Source organism: Empidonax traillii, unplaced genomic scaffold (genome assembly GCF_003031625.1).
Source record: "Empidonax traillii isolate 1590-97213 ecotype Southwest subspecies unplaced genomic scaffold, ASM303162v1 scaffold268:size1028579, whole genome shotgun sequence".
Taxonomy (NCBI): Eukaryota; Metazoa; Chordata; class Aves; order Passeriformes; family Tyrannidae; genus Empidonax; species Empidonax traillii.
The window spans coordinates 122820-146137 of record NW_020955461.1 but is presented as its reverse complement, the minus strand read 5'-3'; the positions used below and the strand labels follow the sequence as shown (position 1 = coordinate 146137).

Genomic DNA, 23318 nt, shown 5'->3' with positions numbered 1-23318 from the left:
ATGCGTTATTTGAAAGCTGTAGCAATAATGGGGAGGTGCAACCTAGACAGAGCCCCGGGCCTTCTGTGTTGTAAGTAGAATCACAGACAAATCCCCAAGTCCAAAAACATAAACTACCTTCTCACTTAAACCTTTTTTTAGGGAACTTCTAATAAACATTTTGATTTCTTCTGGGTCCCTTGCCCTAACCCTTAGCCTCACTGTTTCATATAGCCCAGAATAACTTGATACTGCATTTTGTAAGATTTAATTTTCTTAACACATTCTTCTAGGTTGTAGAGAGTTAGGTGATGAAGTTTCACACTACAATCTAGAGAACACAGTGAAATGTGTCCAAGTCCAAAGACTTTGGCTTAAGGCAAAATGAGCCTCAGCAAATAGGGCTGCTAGACCTGGTTCCCTGCCAGAGGAGAAACCCAGAAACACTTGCTGGTGAGGGAAGCTGCCTGCACTCAGATTGTTTTCAGCCATGGATGAGAGCAGGCATCCCACCAGCTCCTCCACAGCCCCCTCTCTGCCAGCACGTGGAGCATATGCCTGTCCTCAAAGGGTAGGCAATGGACCCAGGCTGGGCCTGTTGCTGGGTTTGGAGAACCCCTTGCCTCTTTGCAACTAATAGAGGACACCCCCAGGGGTGGACATCCTTACTGCCCCATGTAGGTGATGGGATCACCGGTCCACAAAGAAAGCAACTGACCACCTCCATTGTCCCAGGGTCACCATATATGGTTATCACATACAAGCTTTCATCACTTTAGCCATACAGAGATTGGTCTGTTTTGGTATGGTGTCTGTGCTGGGCTGTTGTACACATTCTTTTAGTCTCTGCTCTGTCCAGAGGATGTTTAGGCTTATTGTGATATTGGATTTACTGGTGGCTGATTTGGGGGAATTTGCAGGGTGAAGCTAGTAGGAGAGAACAGAAAGAAGCTAGTAGGAGAGCTGGAGATAGTTGCAAGACACAACAACCTATGATGCAATTAGGGTAATTTTCCTTGCACCTTCATCCAGCATCTCCACCTGTAAATTACAGTATTACATGTAGCCCCTTGGGGAAAAAGGCTAAGGGAGTCTATCAGAAATGCTCTGTCCTTGACCCCCTGCCTTACCCATAGCGTCTGAATCTGAGCCCTGTGTAAGCAGCAACTTCAAAAGTGGTAGTCAAAGCCACACTTTCTGCTCCCTCGAGTGAGTGCAGTCTGGCACTTTCTGCTCTGTCCTTGCAGAGTGTAGTGCTGAAAGATCAGCACTGAAGCATGCAACCCTATTTCTTGTTAGGGTCATACATTCGGATGTTCTTCAGTTCATACGTAGCCTTATGTTTTCCATCGTGTGAACAGCTACAGACCTGTTTAATACCACCTGATTACATAGGCTAAACAAAGGATGTGCAGGGTGGTTTCTCCCATCTGTTGACTAATGAAATACAGTTTCTGATTAGGTCTTTGTACCCCATGCATGTGATAAACAGAGCCAGGCACATCAGCCTAAGCATTCCCCTAGGAGCTGTTACCAGTATTTCATATTCTGCTCATTACTGCTGTTTATTTACTGCCTTCAGAATAAAAATAAGGAAATCTACTGATACAGTAAAGGAGTAGAATCAAGAAAACTAACAGGACTTATTCCTGAATTATATTTCCTGGAGAGCAGGAGGAAAAAGTCATGTATCAGTTTTATTGGCTGAAAACCTACAATCACAATGGCTATAGTTTTCATTATTTCTTTGATTCAGTGCTATGGGGTGGGCAGTGAGCTTCTCCTCATCCACCCCTGAGCCTAAGAGCATTCTGCTGCACTTTGTAGTGTAAATGCACTTTCTGTAAGTGTTTTCCCATTTGTCCTAATCTCGCTTCACTGCTTACAAAGCACAAATAAATAAAAAAAAAAACCTCAAGAAGGCATAACCTTGATCAAGAATTACCAGAATTGCCTTTCTGCATGTGTAGAAAAGCTACAGTATTTAAAAAAAAACACAAACAAACGGTATTTACAAAGAAAGTGTTGTTCTGTGTGTGCACTCTTGCAGTTCTATCCCGGCTTTCCATTATTTCCCAAAGTGCCAGCAATCATTCTTAATTTTCAACAAGGATTTCTTTAAACAGAAAGAATATCTTTAGGGACTTTAGGCTGTAGTCATTTCACAACATTAGACACATCCCTGAAGTAGTAACAGAAGAACAAAGGAGAGATAAATAGAAAGATTCTAAACAAAGGAAATAAATAAAAGCTGTAATTACATAAATAACAAGTTCTACATATTGTATTGTTATTAAAGATTTATTAGAATATTTGCATGCAAAACATCCAAAGCCAAAATCTACCACTTCACCACTGAAGTAAAAAGCCCCTTACAGAATTTGTCCCTCTATCACTTTTGTTTTACCCATATGGTATGAGAACTACCATACCAGATCAGAATAGTTTGGGTGTTGTTGCTAAACTTGGCCAGCATAAATAGTATTGAGAGAGATGCAAAAAAAACTGTTTTAAGTGCTTTTGAAGTAGCCTACCCATAAGAAAAGTTTCTTCTGAAACTCCTCGATAGGCTCCCACCCTAAAGCATATGAATATATACTTCACCCAAATGTTAGGCTTTGCAAAGCCCTCTCACTCTAGTCCTTCTTGCTCTGCTGTCTCTGTAATTGCCTTGTCTTTCTGAAACTTCTGCTATGTCCTTAACTTCAGTGCTGCTTTATGTGGCAGTGTTTTGCTTTGGTTTTACCCTGTGAGAAGTATGTCTCATCAGTTTCTAAATTACAGCCTACTTTACTCTGGTTAGTGTTTCCCTTATTGTCTTGGAATCCAGTCTCTCCCTTCCTTGTCTGGTATGCTCTAATGATGTCCCTTTTCAACTCCAGTTTCTCAACATTGCTTCTGCTTGCCTTCTGCTCTGTGGGGCTGGAGTTGGAGCAGGACAAGTGGTGGTTGATGTCATCTGTGTGCTCTCTCCCTGTCTGACCTCCCCCCACAGCTACCTAGCCCTGTATGCCTACAAGCCCCAGAAGAACGACGAGCTGGAGCTCCGCAAAGGCGAGATGTACCGGGTCATTGAGAAGTGCCAGGATGGCTGGTTCAAGGGGACATCTCTGAGGAGTGGGATGTCCGGTGTCTTCCCAGGCAACTACGTGACACCTGTCTCAAGGTGAGGACCGCTGGCCTGAACAGGGGCTGAGAAGGATTCTGCATCTGGAGGACGCTGAAAACAACATAGCTCTGCTTTGAAATCACATTCCCCTTCCAGAAATTTTCTAGTGGCATTGCAGACTTCAGTAATGAGACTTGCTGATTGTAGCATTGGAGTTGTCCATGACCTCAGGAGATTGCAGTAGTTGTGTTGAATTGATGGCATTTCTAACCTCTGATAAGCTCAGGTTTTACTTTTGTAAAGAATCTGTTGGCTAATGACTTTTTTGTTGTTATAAAACTACTGGATATGTAACAAAATAAGGAATAATAAGGAATACTTGTGTCTTGCTTTTTAGTAGCTTCTCTTGTAGATTTTGTTTTTCTTAAAGCTAAGATCTAGAACAGTTTGGATGTGGACTAATGTTTGAACTGTTAAAATTCAGAAGTGGTAGGACAGTTCAGTAAATTGTCTGATTTTAGCTACCCATCTCATTTGCAGAAGTTGAGGAAAGGAAAGAATAATATGTTTTGGGGAAGAATGCCATTTTTCAGAGCTCAGTATTGGACAACACCAAATCCAAGGTTGTTTTTGATCTAAAGCCCACTCTGAAACAGTCTGAAAGCTGAAAAGAAAGTTCATCTCTGTGTCCCAGACTGATTGCCCCACGTACTCCTTGCAGGTGAATGGTGCCATATGTATGCCCATGTCTCTTTTAGACAAACTGTGGATTTGCAAACTCAGCTTACTGCTTTTCATATGCTCAGTCTGTCCTCTCACATGCACACTCTCTCCACCATCTTTCACTCCTCTCCAGAGAAAGTCACTTCACGGTTTGGGGACATGGGCTCAAGCTCTGCCAGGGGAGGTTTAGGTTAGATGTTAGGAAGAAGTTCTTTACAGAGAGGGTAATCAGGCATTGGAACAGCCTACCCAGAGAGGTGGTGGATTCACCATCCCTGGAGGTTTTTAAAAAGAGATTGGATGTGGCCCTTAGTGCCATGATATAGTAATTGGAGTTGGATCAGGGGTTGGACTTGTTGATCTTGGAGGTCTTTTCCAACCCAGTCTATTCTATGATTCTATTCTATGATTCAGACAGTGTTGATCTTGAAAAATTGATCCAGCTTTGTTCCATCTACAGTTTATGTCAAGTCTGTAATATGTGGGGTGAGCAAGACCAAAAGTTTAGAGCAGATTATAAGATGATATCTAAGCCTGCTGACAGTCCTAATATTGCATTTCAGTAAAGAAACCCCAAATATTAATTCATTGGTTCTTCACAGTTCATCAAACTAAATGTATTTACCTTATTTTATAGAGCTCCTTGGCTGCCTTTACTCCTTGCCTCTTCAGCTCCTAATTAGTAAGGAAGTTTGTGCTGAAGGGTTGGTGATCTGAATCTGCAAGACTTTATTAAATGCAGCATGTCACAGCTAGAACAAGACAGAGAAGTGCTAAAGGGCAGAAGTGCTTTCCACAAAACACGAAAGCAGCTTTATGATTATATTTATGATCCTGTGAGCTAATTGAGTTCCTGTGCAAATCACTCTTAGGGAGAAGAGCAAAAAAAATCTGATAGCAACAAAATCTCCTATTTGCTGCACCTTCAACATATTTTGTTCCCTTTTGACAGCGAAGAAGAAGATTAGATTCATACATGTTTTTCTGCCACTCCCTACAAAAACTAAGGAAAAGAAGTTGTCTGTGAATTTAATAACACTGAACCAGATTTATAAGCCACGAAAACACATGCATGAGCAGACTGTGGTGGAAAAAGAACAAGGCTCTTTAGATGGACAGACAGGCACAGGGCAGAAAATTTGCCACATTCAACATCTATCCATCTCTGTGCGAGTCACAGATAGTTTCTGTACCTGTCAGCATGCATGTTTGCCTGAACACAGCTCTCAGTGGACTGCTAGGTGTGCTTTTCTGGCAAACTCAATCTGGTGCAGATGGCCAAGTCAGCTCAGCTGAACCTTCCTGGCACCCTGCCAGCTCTTCATAGCAGATGACAGACAGTCAAGATTTCCATCTGGTGGGATTCCCGGTTTTTTCCAACGTATAGGTTTATTAAGAAAAAAATGAAGAAAAAAAATCAGATTCACTTAGCAAAATGTAATCCAGGCAAACCTTGCACCATGAGATGAGTCAAGGCACTGACAGCATAATGTTGTTGTTTCTCCTGTGGTTTTTGGGGAGGGAGGATTGGGCAGAAGGAATAGCTATATTTTGCACTTTTGGACCATATCTTCCAGCCTGTGCTTTGGTCTTTTTCTATCAGAATTTCACTCTTTTGTCTCTTCCGCTTTTTACTCTTTTCTTAGGGTTACTTCTTCTGTCATTCTTGTCCTCTGAATCAGGCCAGAGAGTTCAGGTTTTCTGCTTTCTATGTTCCACACAACAATTTTTGGGACCCAAAAGTTCTCCCAGTCCACCCTGCAGTTGGCTTTTGAACTTTTTCTGTTATTCTCTCCTCCCTTGCTAATTCCTTGCACTGTCACATTTCTATTTCCTTCATTTTTGTTCTGCCTCGTATTCCCTGTGCCATCCTTTCCTGGAAGGAGGACCTTCACACTAGGAGAGGAGAACAGCGCAAAATGATCCCTCTGTTTCATGGCATTTATTGCTGGGCATAGAAATTATTCAGGAACCTGAGTAAGAAACTCAGAGAAAGAGCTGCTGAGTAGCAGCTGAGTTTGTCCATTGGTGTCCTTCTGTCTTGGTCAGAGAGTTTCTAGCTCAGTGGTAAGAGGATCAAGACATGCTGTAGTCTGAACTCATCGCATGGGGGAAAGAGCCTCGTCCCTTTCCTCTGAGGTCTACCTGGCCACTCAGGTGAAATATAAATTCTGTATACAGTTTAAGTGAGAAATGAAAGAGGCGTCGATTACTGTTAGGATTTCTTTTTTATTCAGGTCAGCTGCGTTCCCTTCCCTTTTGCATTCCCTTAGCAAATCTAAGCTAGGGCTGGTTACATGAATAGGGTAAATGTTCAGCCAAGCCAAGCCCTGTCAAGTCTTCTGCTTCTCAGTCCCCTTCAATAGCCAATTTGGCATTATCCATCTTTGTTTCTTCCCGTAGGGCTGTATGCAGGTTTGGTCCCAAGAAAAGATCTCTGAGTATGTTTTAATTATCACTCCATGTGAAATAGCCTCTGGCACACAAAATGACATTTGGGAGCTACTTATTTCCTCTGAATTAAGATTTGCGATTTTACTAGAAGCTATTCAGACAGAAATGTGGCATAACAAAAAAAGTGATGAGAAAAATTATCTTTTCCATTTTTACCCCACACTTCTTCCTGTAGGATAAAGGGGTGAAAATGTCCTCCAGCGTGCTTATGACTGGGTCCTATAAGATAAATGTATATCTATATCTCAGTTTACTTTAACAGCTGAGAGAGTATCATGTTGAAATCCCTCAGTAACTAGGGGTGCTTATCAGCACTGTGGTTAGGTATTGGGCTCTCTGCAGCATGCTTACACTGTGCCTTGATTCCATACAGGGTGCCAGTGGGAGCCGGGCAGCCCAGGAACAGCGGAGCCGGAGGAGTTCCAACAACAAAAGTAGCTCCAGGAGCCATCCACCCCATCGGGGCTGGTCACACCAACGCCACCACGGCTGTCAGACCAGTTGTTCCTATCACCACTCCCCAGACGCATCCCCAGCTGCAGGTGGCCTCTCCACAGCTGAATAACTGCCTGAGGTACTCAGCTCAGCAGCCGGCCAGCCAGCCCCGCAACACCATGCAGATAGGTAAGTGCACACCCATCAGTGCCTCTCACCCTGTTAGGGGAGGATTGATGTTTTACCCCTCGAGTGCAAGCCTCTAGAACTTGCCTGCCCCCGCAGCTTTCTTTCTCGTTTTAGTCACAGTTCAGTCAATGTGGGATAGAGTATGTTTTCTTTGCTTGTAATATTTATGGGTTTCTATTGATCTCTGGGAACCACGTTGTGTTTATCAGATTGTTCGGTTGCTACAGCTGAAATAGATTATAGTGTTTACAAATATTTATACAATTTATCTGAGTGAAAGCAAGCACCCTGCATACTGGGGAGATTAACAGTTCTGAGTCCAGTTGGCTTACTGACAGAAAAATACTGCCCGTATTGCAGGGCAAGTAATACACACCTTAAAATTAAGGAGTATTTCATTGGGCTTCAGGGATGAAAGGTATTTATTAGGCAGAATGGGACCCGGTGCTGGTGATAAAGAAAAAGATCTGAAAAATGCTACCACCTTTTTGAAGTGAAAATAAGAGCTTCTTGCACCAGGGGGCCTCTGTTCTTTCTAGGTTCCCTTTCTGATGTACAGCACAATTTTCTAGAGTACAATTTATTCCCCTTTCCCTGATGTTAAACAGCCTCTGATGTTGAATAAAGTAAAAGTAAATCCTGGGGTGGAACTTTTTAGCAAAATTTAAAACATTTTTTTTCTGATATTTTATAGGGATGTGAGCCATTGTGTTTGCAAAGGCAGATCAGTAAAAACAGTGACTGCTGAAAACTGAGGTCTTAGATATAAAACAGAGCAAGCACAAATGAGAAATACCCTGTGGAGAAAGTCATGGATTCATACCTTTTGAAGCCAAAAGGCACCATTGTGACCATCTAATCTCACCTCCTACACAGTCCAGACCAAAGGGAAGAAAACATAATCAAATACATGTGAATCTGAATCTCAAACAGTGCAGACTCCTCTGCTCAGCAAACAGTGCAGGGCTTTGCATGGTATTCATGTCACACTGGGGGATAATCAATTTATCCTCTTTTTGTCTAGTTCAGAAAGAGCTGCTTACCCCTCAAGTCACACCCTTCCAAAAGCCCTTCTGCTCCCATAGTGCGGAGCCAAAAATGTCCCCCTTTAGGTGAGGCTCTCAGGAAGTGTTCAGGTGGTCCTCGTGCCTCCTGAGCCCTCCTCACTCCCCTGAAACTGAGGTGACATTGTTTTGCCCCAGAGATCTGGCATGCCCCACGGCTTCCTTCTGCAGCACTGCTGTGCTACACCTCCAGCAGCTTCCCTGGTTTGAGATTGCTCCTCCAGGTCACTCCGACCACCTCTCAAGTGCCAAGGAGTTGGCAGGCAGGGGGATCCAGGGACCACAGAACTGTTACAAAACCTTGTAACACGGAGTCCTCCAACCCTTCCAGAAGGTTCACGAGATTCTTATTTTAATTAAATAAACCTCTTCCAGGATAAATAATGGAAATTTTCATGATTATCAGTCATGTTCTCTGTAATAGATTTTCTCGCCAGTATCCTGTGGATCAGAGCCCCTCAAAAGGTCCCCTTAGTCCTGCAGGACAGGTCAATGCACTGCCTTTTGCAAAAGCTTTCCAAGAGAGGCAAGCTGGCACAGAATTCAAATCACGTTTCTGTTGGCTTGCAATATACATGAGTAACAAATCAATTTTGCACAAGGCCACTAATGTAGGAATACACCCCAAATGAAATATGAGTGGTGTAGTACAAAAATAGCCTTCAGTGAGCATTGCTAATTAATAGCATGTTTGATGCAGCACAGTCCAGATACAGAGATTCCAGAGCAAAGGCATACATTGTAACAGTAAACAGATGAAATTACAGAATAAAATGTGAGAGCTCTGCTCAGAGTTGATTTTTCTCAGGCCATTTCTTTTACTGCTTCTCATATTTTCTGTTTCCTTTTTCTGTCTGGAAACACCAAGTACTACATGAAAGAAGTATTGTACCTAATATTACCATAACAGGGTTCTGCACCCAGGTACATGCAGTGATATTCCATTGGTGTGCTTTTGCTCTAAATTCAGGAAAGCCATTGCGCCCTACAAAGAGTAATTCAAAACTTTGACCCTGCAAGCTTAACTGTCCTGAAAAATCAGATTTCTGATAGCAGTGGTTGCTCATCACACAGGTTCCAAATGGGAACATCAGGAGTGAATTGCTTCAAGATAACTAGTGGTGCCCTGCCTGGCTCTCTGGAATTGAATTGCACTTTTCAGTGCATATTCTTGGTAAATCCAAGGAGGGGGAGATGGTAACTAATAGTAAGAGTAGTCTTGAAGGTGTCTGTAATAACAACTTCTAGGGCCTTCCTGATGCTACATGATAAAATCACATCAAGTTACAAACTGGTTAATGACAGTTTGATTTGCTATAAGCAACATTAGTAAAAAAAGATGTTATAAAATCAAGAAGCTGCTGTGAGGGAGAATCATACAAACTTAAGAGGTACTAATCTGATGGTCACTGGCCCATTATGTTCAGTATTGCTTTAGATAATAGGGCATAAGACTGGTGGATGAAATTCCCTCCTGGCAGGAGTGCTCAGGTGGTGTAGTGAGTTTTATTAATGGCACTCTATCGTTTCAATCCGTGGTAATGGGTGCCACTCTTAACCACAGAAACAGAAAACAGTGGTTTGAATTGTTCTAGCATTGTTGTTTAGTTATAGATTGAGTGAATTCCAGCTGCATAAAAATGCGTCCTTCAGATGAATTTGTAAGAAAACCACAGATCAAAGTGGGTCAGAATTTTCCAGTAAAATGCATCTTGGTCAAAGAAAAGCTGATTTGCTGAACTCAATGTTTTTTGTCAGGAATGGATGTAGTTCAACCGTAGAACTACCAGCCATAAAGCTGTGCTGTTGCAAAGGGAATTGACAATTTCCCAGTGGTGTTCTCCACAGATGAGAACAGTGCAGTGACCTGATCTTATGTTTTCACATCCCAGGTGAATAACCTGACCAGAATAGAGGTTATTGTGGTGTGAGTGAGTAGGTTGTTCTCAGATAAATGTTCAAAGGCTCAAATTTTGCAATGAGACAGAACTAAACAAGATTATAAAACCTTGAAACCATTTATGAAATGGGCATTTTCCAGCCAGTCCTATTACTGAATCAGTTAAGTGAGAGAATGTCTAAGTGTGAACTTGACTTCTAGGCTGTAAATACTTGAAGTGGAGCGGTATTTAGGCTACATCTATGCAAGCAACCAGCCTAGAAGTTCACAGACAATATAGCTGTGAAAACGGACCTGGAGATTTGTCACATTTCTTGCAACACGAGTCATGCAACAGGCTGCGGAATCCCTGGAGGGCTGACCTCGGCAGTGTGTCACAGTCACCGTTAAACAGACAAGCACTAATTTCTGGTTCCCACTGCTTGCAGGCAGGGTTTGCTTAGCAGGGGCAGCCAGACTAAAAGGCACTGCATAGTCCCTTAGGGACTTTGCTGGCAGAGAGGAGGCTGAGCTCAGAAATCCTCCAATGGATTTCTGCTTAATTTATCCTTGCCAGCACAGTGATGTGCTGTTGATAATTTTTTTTAGGGCTGAAACAAGAGACTTTCCTTTGTAATTGCTGTCTGCTACGTTGGTGTGGATCATCTGGGCTAACCTTTTAGGTCCCATGTTGCATTGTTCTAAAACCTATTAGGTTAAGAGGGGGTCCTGGGGGTTTGGAAGACAACTCAGCTGGAACTAGATAATGTATTTTTAAAAGACAGTGGGCTTGATATTTGTTTCCAGGTATGGGATAGTCACGTCACTTTAGAGGACAAGCCAATTTTGGTGACTTCAGACAGACCTTTTGCAGTCTGGAGGGGAATTAGCTGCAAACAGTTGCAGGCTGAGATATCCTGGGTTAAGGCTAAGAGCTTATCTCTCTGTCAGGTTCTGGCACTCTGTGACAGTGACGGCCACTGAAGGGCCAGATCTGCCAGTGCAAGGCAGGTTTAACCATGCTCTGTCCTCCTTCCGCAGTCCACCCCACGGTACCAGCCCCGGACCGACCCACTGCCACGGTGTCACCCCTGCGGACGCCCAGCTCGCCCTCCCGCCTGCCCGCAGCCGCCATTCGGCCTCACCCTGCCGTGTCCCCCCAGCACGGCCACCAGCCACCCGCACCAGGGGCCCGGCCCCTCATCCCCCTTACCTCTGCCGCCGCTGCCATCACCCCACCCAACGTCAGCGCGGCCCACCTCAATGGGGAGGTGGGCGGTGGGCCCCTGTGTGCCCCCATCACCCCTGGACCTGCCGGCAAAGCTGAGGAGAGGAAGAACGAGAAGGTAAGAGCCACTGTGCCCCGCACTCCTGCCACATCTCCCTCCCATGGGGGTGTTGAGGAGGGAACTGGCAGCCACCTGGGAGGGTGGAAACTGGTTTTCATCACCAGACATCTTGGGCATCCTCATCTCACTGTACTACCATACTCAACACTGCTCTCTCATTACCTGATGGTGGACGGGAAATGAGGTTGACTGAGCTGAATTTGTGTGTTTCTTCCAAAGATCGGCGCCAAGATCTGCAAATCTGCAGTGGTGCAGGGAGATGTTGTAGTGGTGCAGAGAGATGTTGTGGTGGGCTCTTGGCCATCAGAACCAGACGGCCAAGTCAGGAGCGTGTGCCTCGTGACATTGAAGAAGCTGATGGTGGTACCAGTCCTGCCGCAGGTGCCACAGGCACTGGCTCATGGAGTGGCGGTAGCTGTTTGACTGTTCCAGAAACACCTCCATTTCTGCAAGAAACTTTCATTGCAGTGGCAGAGCCAAAAGAGGAGAAGGGAATTAAGTAAGACTCCTCAGGATGTAGGTTCAGTCTCTTAGGAGGCAGCAGTGGGACTGATAGCTGAGTACACGTTTCCTTGTACACCTTGCTAAGGAAAGCCAGCGTGCAGAAGCACACAGTCTTTTAGGTTCTTGGCAAATATTTTATTTTTGCCAAATATTTTCACGGTATCAGCAGTTGCCATATATCAATGCTGAAGATTATCTTCCTACTGCTTAGCAGAGCGAGATCCTGGTTTGTATCTCAGTAGGGGAAAGAGATGAGAGGGCCTGCTTTTCCTCTGAACCTGCAAAAAATATTTTCCATATATTCCCTGAGCTTTTCCGTGGTGACAGAAACAGGGGTAAACAGTTACTTTGTACATGGTAATACTGAGGTGGCAGGTCTCTCTAGTCATTGGGGTCACAGATAACCCTTAGTTTCACAAAATGAGGAATACAAGTTTTAAAATCCTCTCCTTAATCCTGTCTTGAATTTTCTCTGAATGCCTTTCAGTGAAAGAAGAAGAGTGTGGAAATTCTAGCCTGGGTGTGAAATCCAGGTACTTGCTTACAAAGAACGACTCCCAAGTGTGCATGAAGGACTGCATGCTGTGCAAGCAGAACAATACCTGCTACTTCAGCAGGTCCAGGGAATTGTATGGCATTTGGCAGAAGGTGGTAGATCTTCATGTTACCTCAGAGTTTTGTGTACTGGCTTATTTAATACTTCCTAAAATATATTAAACTAAAATATAATAAACTTGTGTGAGACTGCACACTGAAAGTCCATAGGCAAAATTATATTGAGTCCAGTCCTAAAATACTGGTTAACCTTTCCCAAGCTGTTACAGCTTAAAGTTACTAAATCTGGATGCAGAAGAGTAAAGTGAAGAGGTTTTTGAGCTGCACGGATGAAAGGGAGAAACAAATACTATACAACATCATTGCAATGAACATTGCCAAAGACCAATTCACTACCTGGGAAGTATTAGACAGAAGTGACAATAAAAATTTTCATCTCTGACCAGATTGGGAAATACATAATTGCTCCACATTGAACAACATATTCCTGAATCTCGTCCATGTCATATTTCACTTTCGTTTTAGAAAGATCTGAGTTAACAGTGTTTCCTTTCCTTTTAGAAATAGTGACTGATGTTTGGCCAGTTAGATTGTGTTCCTATTCTTTGCCTAAGCCAAAATATTTCGTTGAAGCAATTGGGAGCTCAGATAATGCCAGACAGAAAGCCATATAACTATTCAAAAAGGTATATGTGAGTCAGAACTGGAAGCATATCTGGAACCATGCCTGATATTTTCAAAGTGGAGAATGGTTGGGCAGACTTTTTGGTAAATAGGGAATAGTCATAACACTCAGAAGGAATATGTGTGGAAAAGACAGTATCTGTTAAGAGTACACCTAGTAGGAAAAAATCAGACAAGATCAAGGAGCAAAAAACAGAAGCAGGGACATAGCTAGCAAACTGCCAGATAAGCAAAGATCAGAAGCAGTTTTTCTGAGTTCAGTTTCATTATATTAATCAGTCAGGTATTTTGAGATGAAAGGAACAGAGGAACTTAGTAAGAGGAGAGGTAATAAGGTCTTCAGCTCTACTGAACACAGGATGGAAGAAATGCACAGGTAATTATCTCCTGAGAAGCTGAGATTAGCAAGCCGTATGTGAGGTAAATTGTAATGTGCCACAAAATTAGCATTGTTGTTAGAATCAAAAAATTGTGGTGTCCTATGAAATTATTAACTTTAATCCTGTCTTAGTCTTTCCAGTTTCTTTTGTGGGATACCCTTGAGGATGAAGGCTGAACGATCAGAGGGAGAATGACTGTTTTAGGAGTTCTTGTTATTAACCATGGTTTTCTTTCATGAAGGGATTGTCAGTGTGAGTTCACTATGGTATAGAGGGCACATGATAAATAAGAGGTAGTTTGCATTCAGGGATGAGTATTATGAGGATCCATTGTTTGTCGTGGTTCTTTTAAGGTCTGTGGAGATAAGTTGCAATTTTTGCATTTATCATTGATATAGTAAATGCAATTGGGAATTTTCTTCAAATGGTAAGTTTAGCAAGGTTTGTTGCTTGCTTGAAAGCTGGGCTGGGAGATAGTGGGAAAAAGTATTTTAAGATAGGATCTTCTAACAATTTACGTTTTATGATTTCCCATGTAGATTCCGCTCAGGGATACTAAATGTGACATCAAGGGGCAGCTTCTGCAGTGAGTCTGTATATGCTATTTGCATTGCTTGTTCCAAGATGGAATTGACTTTACCTTATGAACAGCCTTGTTGTCGTCACTGTTAATGCTTTCCTCTGTGTGAATGTTTATATGCCAATATCTTGGGTTCCTGTTGGCATGCAGCAGATAAAGGCAGATGCCAGGACTTCTCTAAAATCAAGGGACTCCAATTCAAATTTTTACTCATTTCCTTGTGGTTTAAAGGCAACCTGCAGAAATGATCCTAAGGATTATATTTTTAGCTCAGCATGAACGGTTTTCTTGCTCCTTTTCTAATAATGTGGCAAATAAATCCTTAGGTCTAGTTTTTGACATCTCTAGTTCTCTACTTCAGCTTATTTCTTGAAGATCTTGATCCAGACATCTAAACCTGCAGGTGAACCTTGGTACTTACAGTCATTAGGCACCTTAATAATAGTGTCTTACTGTCATATTCCTGCTGACGCCAGTCTTCACTTGTCAGTATGCATCTACTCACAGAGGATCCTGTCTGCAACTGGGCTTGTGCTCCACTTCTTAGCTCCTTGACCAGCCTCCTGTCTACTTGGGGAACAGTTTTAAATATGGTCTCCTTTACCAGCTGCTGAGGGTAGCTCAGAAAAGACTGCTTAAGTCCACTGTGCAACAGTGCTTAGAAAGTGCTCTGGCAGCCAAGCAGGCTCAGAAGTAGAACACTTGAAAATCAAAGAAGTTTCAGTGCTATACGGACCCAGGATAAAGTAGCAGGAAAGGCAGCTCATACAGGGGTACTGCAGACACAGTATATAAAGGCAAAGCAGCACAGTAGAAGTTGAAGAGGTAGTGGGGATCAGGGCAGCATAGGAGAAAGAAGAGCACTGGCAGCTGCTGGCAGATATAGCAGAGGGCACCAGAGAGAAGGGGTACCAGTGGAGAGAGTGGAGGTGATGGGTGTTGTTTGAAGCTTACAGGCAGGGAGCCTCAAACAGGGGAGTTGAAATATAGAGTGTAAAATGTATCTAAGAATGTAGTTGAAGAGAGCAAAGTGTAAAGGGGACTCTTCTTTTTCTCAAATACTTCCTACTTGAGTCCAATTTTTCTTCTTTTTCAAGAAGGTTTCCTTCACCAGAAGTAAAATACTAATTTTCCTCCGAAGTCACTCTGTTCCAGGTTTTGAAAATCACAGGGACAGGAAAGAGGTAAAACAGAGAGCAAATGAAGAACATCCATTTTCTTCAAGGGTTTGGGGTGGTATAAAGGCTCCTTTGAGCTTTCCCTTTGTCATTTGCTACTAGTATCTGCATGTGTAGCCATCTGAAACTTGGGAAATTCAGTCCCAGTTCCCAAATCTTCTGAACATCTGAACAAAAGATATGGAGACCCCAGCTGTGGAATTGGAGCAAACTCCTGTGGTTTGGGGGCTTTTTAAAATAGGGACCCTGCTTTTTCATGCAGGATAAGTACTACCCAAGTTCAACTGGTAGGTTACAGCTGAGAGCTTGTAATTATGGCATGACTACTGCTTTGACCTCGGTCAATTTTTGCTATAATAGTTTCTGCTGTACATAATCTGGGTCGATGCTTAATACCACTGATAAAACCACTTGTTTGAATGAATTAATGCATTTCTCATTAAATGAGCTCCTCATTACGTTAATCAAATCAAGCAAATCATGCTGGGTGGTTTGACCACTGTAATTAAACTTTCTTTAAAATCCACTCATTTGGCTTTTGATGAGGATTTTGATTAAACTCTTCCAAAATGTCTGGCCCAAGAGCTGATAGAGAGGAAAATAAGAGCTTACGCTAGCGAGCTAGTCAAGTCATTAATTCAGCTCTGAGTTATGCTAATTTCTTACTGTTTTACCTACCCAAAGTGTATAGAAATATTTGAAAATTGCAATGTGAAATTAAACGTTTCTTGCAAGTGTGTCAAGAGAACAAATCTGTTTGCAGCTTCAAATTTAGAAACTGTGTCCCTGGAATATATAGAGGATCTAGATAAGCAAGTCACCACAAACAGGAAAATGCATTAGGCCGCTGTTTACTGATGGTAAGATAACAAGAGACACATCTTCAAAAAGTTACTTTGAACATGCACCAACAGTTTTGCATATGAAGACAGAATCAGTAAACATCTGTCTGCTCTCACCAGTGTCACTCACTTTCTCAAGTACCAGTCTTTCTGCTCAAAATAGCTGCATTCCTCAAATGATACAGTATGTTTGGCATGATGCTGGTGTAAGAACTATTTTGCAAAATAGAGCCATGCAAGTGTCCCTGCATGACTTGAATCCACACTTTTAAGCTTTTTTCTCTGCCCAAAATAGGTTGCCTGCATCCAGACTGATCATCAAGAATAGTCCTTCCAGGTGAGTGGTGTGGCCCAAGCTATGCCCATGCGTTGTCCTGGGAGAGTGCTAGTTCTTAGAATCATAGAATATCCTGAGTTGAAAAGGATCTACAATCCACAAAGACCAGGGAATCCAGCTCCTGGTCCTGCACAAGATAGCCCCAAGAGTCACCCCATGTGCCTAACTGAGAGTGTTGTCCAAACACTTAATTGAACCCTGGCAGGTTTGGTGCTGTGACCACTTCCCTGGGGAGCCTGTTACAGTCCGACCACCCTCTGGGTGAAGAATCTTTTTCTAATATCCAGCCTAAACTTCCCCTGACACAGCTTCATGCCATTCCCTCAGGTCCTGTTGTGGGTCACCACAGTGCTTGCCCCTCCACTGCCCCTTGTGAGGAAATTGTAGGCTGCAATGAGGTCTCCCCTCGTTCTCCGGGCTGAATGAGCCCAAGCGACCTCTGCCACTCCTCATACGGCTTCTCCTCTGAACCCTTCACCATCTTTGCAGCCCTCCTTTGGATGGTCTCTAATAGCTGAATACCTTTCTTGTATTGGGCCCAAAACTGCACACAGCACTCCAGGTGAGGCTGCACCAGAGCAGGGTGGAAAGCTGATATAAGCCAAACCCATAATGGTTAATGAATGCAGACCAGGGTATGTTGCTAAATCCTGACCTCATTTTATATGCCAGAATAAAAATGACCAGAGAGACTTCCTTCTCCACCACTCCCCCTTTCTGTCAGTGCCTTCCTCTACCTTCTAATTTGCAGCCCAATGCTCAGTCTCACCTGGCAGCATCCCTCAGTGCAGACCTGCTGCCTGCACACTTAGTCGCCCACCCTAGCTTTACAGAGGGTTGGAAACAAGATCAAAGGCCCTTTCTGGCTTCATAAAGGTCATAAGGTCAAAGAGATGCTCTTTGACCTTAGTTCACATTACAGCTGTCTGATTAAGCTATCAGTTGGTAGAACTGAAGCTGCCTAAAGAACCAGACCCTACAAAGTAGTACACTTACAGTTTTTACTTACTAAGTGTTAATCTCTGCATTGCAACCTCGACTCATATTAACTTGTCCCTGAGTGAAAAGGATTTGTTATCACTTTATATCCCCAAAGAAATTTAATTCTTTATCCAGAAAATGAAAGATGAGTCTCAAAGGTGAAGTGTTGAGCATTTGCAAGGACTTTGTAAATATAAAATAATATGATAAAAATAGTGGTCACCCTGGGATGAGTAGAGGAGGCTAAGGACAGAGTTGATGATTTTTCAGATACAAAGTCAATATGACTGACCTTGAGATTCTGGAAGAGGAATTCAGTCTTCCTAGCAGATAGGAAATAACTATTTTACTTAGGTTTACCAAAGAAAGCCCACTAAGTTATACAGGTACGAAATGGAATGATAAAAACTGTGCTGAAATGAAAGCAGCACAAGACATAACAATAAACAAATCGGGCAAGAGCAGAGAGCCTGATTTGAATTCTTATAATAAGTGTAGGATGCATTAAGAGGAAGCAGCATTGGAATAGCAATATAAAGGTTTGCATCAAAAACAAAGAATAAGTTCTGTGACATTCATTTTCCTGAGTACTCTTTGACATCTGAACTCATCCTGAAGCCACCAACACCAACATTTTACTGATTGCTTTCAGAGGCAGGCACCTTTGACTTTTCAGTGTAACATGTTCCAGTTTGTTTCTCAGAAAGGATGCTTTAATCTGGAATATTTTAGTTCAATTCTCTCAAGATTTGTTCAAGAATATATACCATTAATCCATTTCCTCTCAACAAAGGCAAGGGGGCTGTCTTCATCACAAATGAGCCACTGCTTCCCATGCTCTAGAAAGTGAGTCTTGGCTCAGTGACCAGCAAGTGATTCACCAGAAACCTGGCCAGGAGTGGAAGTCTCTTTTTCTGCTCACGTGAATTCAGGCCACAAAGTTCTGTCTTAGGGCAGAAAACTCAGGCTTAAAATCTCTCCAGCACCTTCTCCTTCATCATTAGAGTTCAATTTGGAAGGACAAAAACCTGGCAACTCACTGATGAATATTTTAAGGCTGGCAAATAATCCAGCCAAAAGCATGAGCCCCAGCTGTCAAAACATAGAAAACTTAAGCTTTACAATAAAACAGATTCCTGTTATTTCTGACTGGCTAGGATTCTTTTGCTTAGATCAAGGGCAATAAGTCATTGATCAAAATTTCTTTTTCTTCTTCACATTTTTGATGTTAGGAAATGCTTTCAAACTCCCCACAGATATTTCAAGCACTGACTTTGCTGCCAAGCAGTCTCCGAAAGCTATTCCTTTTTTCTCTCTTCTCCCCCCGCCTCTGCTTATCTGCCTCACAGTGCTGTCACAGGATTTCTCAAGTGTCCACAGTGGATTTCTCTAACACTCTTTCGAGTGGTTCTGTGCTGCATTCCACGGCCTTAAGGGGAAGCAGATCCCGGGGAAGAGAAGATGGAGAGGGCTTTAACTTCAAGAGGAAATTCAGTTTATCTGCTAACTGGAGATGAAGCTGTCTGAATGCCAAGGCACAGCATTCTCCTGGCACCTGTAGAGACCTAATTTTATAGCATAGAGGACCCGCAGGCTTTTACTAATCCTTAGCATGGTTTGAGGAAGAAAGTAGAACTGACAAAAGAAAGAGCATGCAAGGGAGCACTGGAAGCAGAAGGCTGGAGGCGTGTGTGTGTGTGTGTGTGTGCGCGAGTGTGTGTCTGCATGTGAGCATCCTGGCACTGGCATTCTCATGGCATTCCCCTGCCTGCAGAAGGAATCACGCAGGACCAGATGGTTGGATGGGGCCAGGCTGTGGGTGGGGATGGCAAGTGTGTCCTTGGATTAGCCAGGTGAAATGTAAGTGCTCTTGTGCTATAGATGAGAGACGTTGACACGTTTCAGCTGTTGAGGGATCATAGGGGCCAATCCTCACTCCAGACCGCAGAATTCTGCATCTGAGCATCCCCTCACAGCTTCTGCCCTATCCCTGAAGAACGTAGTTTGATCTCTCATTCCCTCATAACATCAAGCTCCCAATTCCCATGCACAGGTTAAAAAAACCAGAATGTGAATGCCGTGCCTGTCTCCTGTAGTCCACTTTCTGCCTTGAAGCAGTAACACACAGAGCTGGCATGAGCTGTCACTACCCCACCACTCCCAGAAAGGAAGACATGCAGGATGAAACCATTCCAGCAGAAAAGCAGAGTAAGAAGCTGGATGCCTTGAAATTAATGAAACATCTTGAAATGTGTCAGAGTTGGTGGCATCTTGACCTTCCACGTGTCCACGACTCATCAGAGTGTTTAATTCTCAGTAGTTTTCCAACTATGAATTCACAAACCAGTAAGTTTTATATCACCAAGAGGCAACAGAGATTATTTACTGAGATACAAGTATCTCAAGCACAAGTGTAGTTCTCTTATGGAGACAAAGTCTGAATTTTTCTGTGAAAATTGTCTATAATCAACTTTTCAGTGCCCATGTTTCTTTTTCTTGTTACATGGTTACCTGGCATTTTTTCTAGGTGGGTTAAAATGTCTAACATCAATGCAAAAATACTTCAGCAAGCTCTGCTAGAAGAATTACATAAACTAAATGAAATTGCAGTTTCTGACAAACATCAGTACAGTAGGAACAGCATGTTATAACAGTCAACAAATATCTGTGGCATGTTTCTATTTTTATTATGTAACTCGAGGGCACAACCAAGTTGTAACAAAGGGATATTTACCTTATTTTGTATATTTTTGTTTATCTTACATATTGCAGAAACAGCATAAAAATTCACAAGCCCTCAGCCTTTCTTTTGCCAAATGGTGAAGACACTTTAAAGTCAGTCTGGGATGTTAGTTTTTTTTTTTTGACTGTCTCAAGCATCTAGTAATTCCCTTCAGACCAAGTCAAGACATGGAGTCAGTGCTGGTCTCTGAAGGACTGCAAACAAAAAAATGCTTTTATTTTGCCCTCTGGAGAAAAGATCAGTCTCAGAGATTCAGAAAGTGCACCATGCAAAAGTTGTTTGTTGCTTTTCAGACACTACATCTGCAGGCTGCCTGTAATCAATTAATATTGGGTGTCAAGCAGTCAGCTGTCTAGAAAACAATTTATAATAAAGGCAGAACTCAACCTGTTTCCTTGTTTTACGTAGATTTTGTTTGGTTCATATGCACTGATATGTTTCTGTGAGTTAAGACTACATAAACTGTAATACTAACCTTCAGTCGCAGCTCACTGTATTCAGCACCGTAGAAGCAGACAGGCCTTGGGCTTTATCACCAGGTGCCTAAGGGAGAGAAGAAGTAATTTATTGTGAGTCCGTGGCCAACTTACTTTGCAGTAAAGTAGATTTCCTGTACTGTAGTTTTTTGTCCCAGTTCATGATGAGCCCAGAACTCGTGTATTTTAAAATGGAACTAGCTGACTTTTTTTTATGACTTCAGAGATCTCTATTCCCTGCTGTACAACATCATGTTATTTTTCATATCTTAAGTTTTGAGACACCAAAGGGAGGAGGTCGGGCAGGCAGATTCTATCAACATGATGGTGCCTGCTGTGGCAAGGGAAATGCATAAGCTGGGCTTTGATCAGGACATAAAAGAGGGAACTGATTTTCCAACTTTTAAAATTTTTCTGTATAGGTTTTATATTTAAGCCAGATACTCCTGGTTGGCAGACTTAGAGGGAACCTGGCTGAGAGATACAGCTGGGCAGCAGGCACAGAGGAGGTAGTAAGGATGGTGACCCCAAGGCCTGGGATGGGTTTCCATTCTTCAGCTGTGAGAGTTAGATGTATTGTCACTACCCACCACAGATGTCGGTCTGACTTTTTTTAAAATCATTTTGTTAAGACTATTCCGCAACTTCCCTGATTAATCCACTCCTGTCCTTTCATATTCCTAGGGCCAGAAAATTACCTGTATACCTCCCAAATCTTTTTTGGTTACAAGTCAGTCTTGTTTCTTCATGTCTTGCTCCAGATGGAAATGCTAATCAGCTTTCTTTTGACATGTTGGAGAACTAAAAATATGTTAAGTCCTCGAGAATTCTCACTGAGCCCAGTTCCCAGCCTTTCTTTACAGGTAATGTTTTCTAGGGCTCTGATTACACTTTCAACTTTCCTCCAGGCACTATTCAGCTTATTGGAGTATCAAAGAGCAGTGCCCTAGAGTGGAGTTTTGTTGGGAACTTGTTAGTGCCAATTAGGATGGAATAAGTACTTTCCATGACTTACATATAAGATGTTTCCAGATGAAGTTTGTCTTTTTCACAGCAGCATCTTGACTCACTTCCAGTTTTGATCCAATCTAACTCCTGTGTCCCTTTTTGCAGAGCTGTTGGCTGGCCAGTCACTCCTCATTTTGCATCTGTGCATTTGATTTCTCCTTCCCAACAGTAGCGTGGCATGCTTGTTTTTGCAGATTTCACTACGGTGACTTGGGATAATTCCTCCATTTTAGGCAAACTGTTCTGAATTCTTACCCTGTTTATCCTACTGTTGTGGATTAACCCTGGCAGGCAGCCTAGCCTCACACAGCCAGTCACTCACTCCATGCCACAGTGGGAAGGGGGAAAGAATCAGTAAAATGTGAGAAAATTCATGGGTTGAGATAAGATGCTGTAATAGGTAAAGCAAAACTGCACATGCAAGCAGAGCAAAACAATGAATTCACTCACCAGTGGACATCTTTAGGACAGCAGGGCTCCATCACAGTAATGGTGACTTGGGAAGATAAACACCATCACTCTGACTGTGCCTCTATTCCTCCTTCTTCCCCCAGCTTTTGATTGCTGAGCACAATGTCACATGGTGTGGCTTATCTCTCTGGTCAATTGGGGTCAGCTGTCCTGGCTGTGCCCCTCCCAGCTCCCTGTGCACCTCCAGCCCCTTTGCTGCTGGGGTGGGGTGAGAGGCAGAAAATGCCTTAACAATGTGCAAGTGTTTCCCAGCAATAACTAAAACAAGGTGCGTTATTACCCTTGTGTGGTCACAAATCTGAAACATAGCACCATATGAGTTACTATGGAGACAGTTAACTCTATCACAGCTAAAACCAGTAAACCTTTCAACTGCTTGTGGACTTATTCAGCTCAGTACCCACTGCTGGTTTTAGAAGTGCACTCTCTATCTTACCTACCTAGGCTCCAAGTAATTAATGGAAAGATTGACTAGCACTGGAACTGAGACAAGCCCTGATGGTACATACTTGAAATGTCCTCTTGATTTGACAGAAAATCAAGAAAACACTGCCAACACTGGAAAACACTGCAAAGCAACTGGTACATCTGGTTATCTTCAGTTTGAGTTATTCCATGAATATTGCTGAGTTAAAAAGAGGGATAGTGCAACGCTGGAAGGAACTCCTCAAACACACACATTGCTGTTCTAGCAGGAAGAAGTTGAAAGAACAAATTCATGCAAGATATTCATCATATTGCCTACTCTGCTCTGGGAAGATTGTCAGATACAGCAAAGTAATCATAGTACAGGAGCCTGAACAAAAGTCGTGATTGCTTAACTAATGGACTACTAATTCTGTTATCTTTATAGGCAGACATTCCAATCAACCATGATCAAATTGAATATGGGACAATTCCAAGTCAGTGTTTACCCACTCTGTTTTGCTAAAATGAAAATAAGAAAGTCTGTCAGTCTGTCGATCAACCCCTGCAGTCTTGTACCGTTATCTGACTTGTGTAAAGGGTTTTTCATCTTCATCTATCTAGGCAGTCTCAGAGATGGACTGTTATGACAAAGCTGTCATTTCTGCCCCAGTGCAGTAGTGATTTTAAAGTTTCCGTCATTTGCAGATGTGAGATGTATGTGATCAACATTGTCACGGAGGCGTTTTTAGCTTCTGTGCTAAAATTGACCCTTTCTTGCCAATAGTTGGCAGGATTCACCATTTATTTCAGGTCACACTGGTCTCTTCTGCATCAGTCAACTAGCTGGCAGAGTGAAAAGCACTGTGCTGTATGTGTGTTGTCATTGGTAATTATTTATGCTGTAGTTGCATGTGAAAACACCAACCAGATGTCACAGCCTTATAGCCCAATCCAAACATGCAACAAATTTGTGTTCAGAGAGCCCTTGAG

At 42.7% G+C, this 23318-nt stretch overlaps 1 protein-coding gene across 1 annotated transcript in view; it reads left to right on the top strand.

Moving 5' to 3' along the window:
* SH3RF3 (SH3 domain containing ring finger 3) overlaps nucleotides 1-23318 on the top strand; it is a 250917-nt gene that overhangs the window by 204821 nt on the left and 22778 nt on the right. The window contains exons 6-8 of the mRNA XM_027889651.1: nucleotides 2975-3145; nucleotides 6639-6889; nucleotides 10874-11178. Of these exons, the coding sequence (XP_027745452.1) occupies nucleotides 2975-3145; nucleotides 6639-6889; nucleotides 10874-11178 (727 nt within the window). The remainder of the gene's footprint in view (nucleotides 1-2974; nucleotides 3146-6638; nucleotides 6890-10873; nucleotides 11179-23318) is intronic.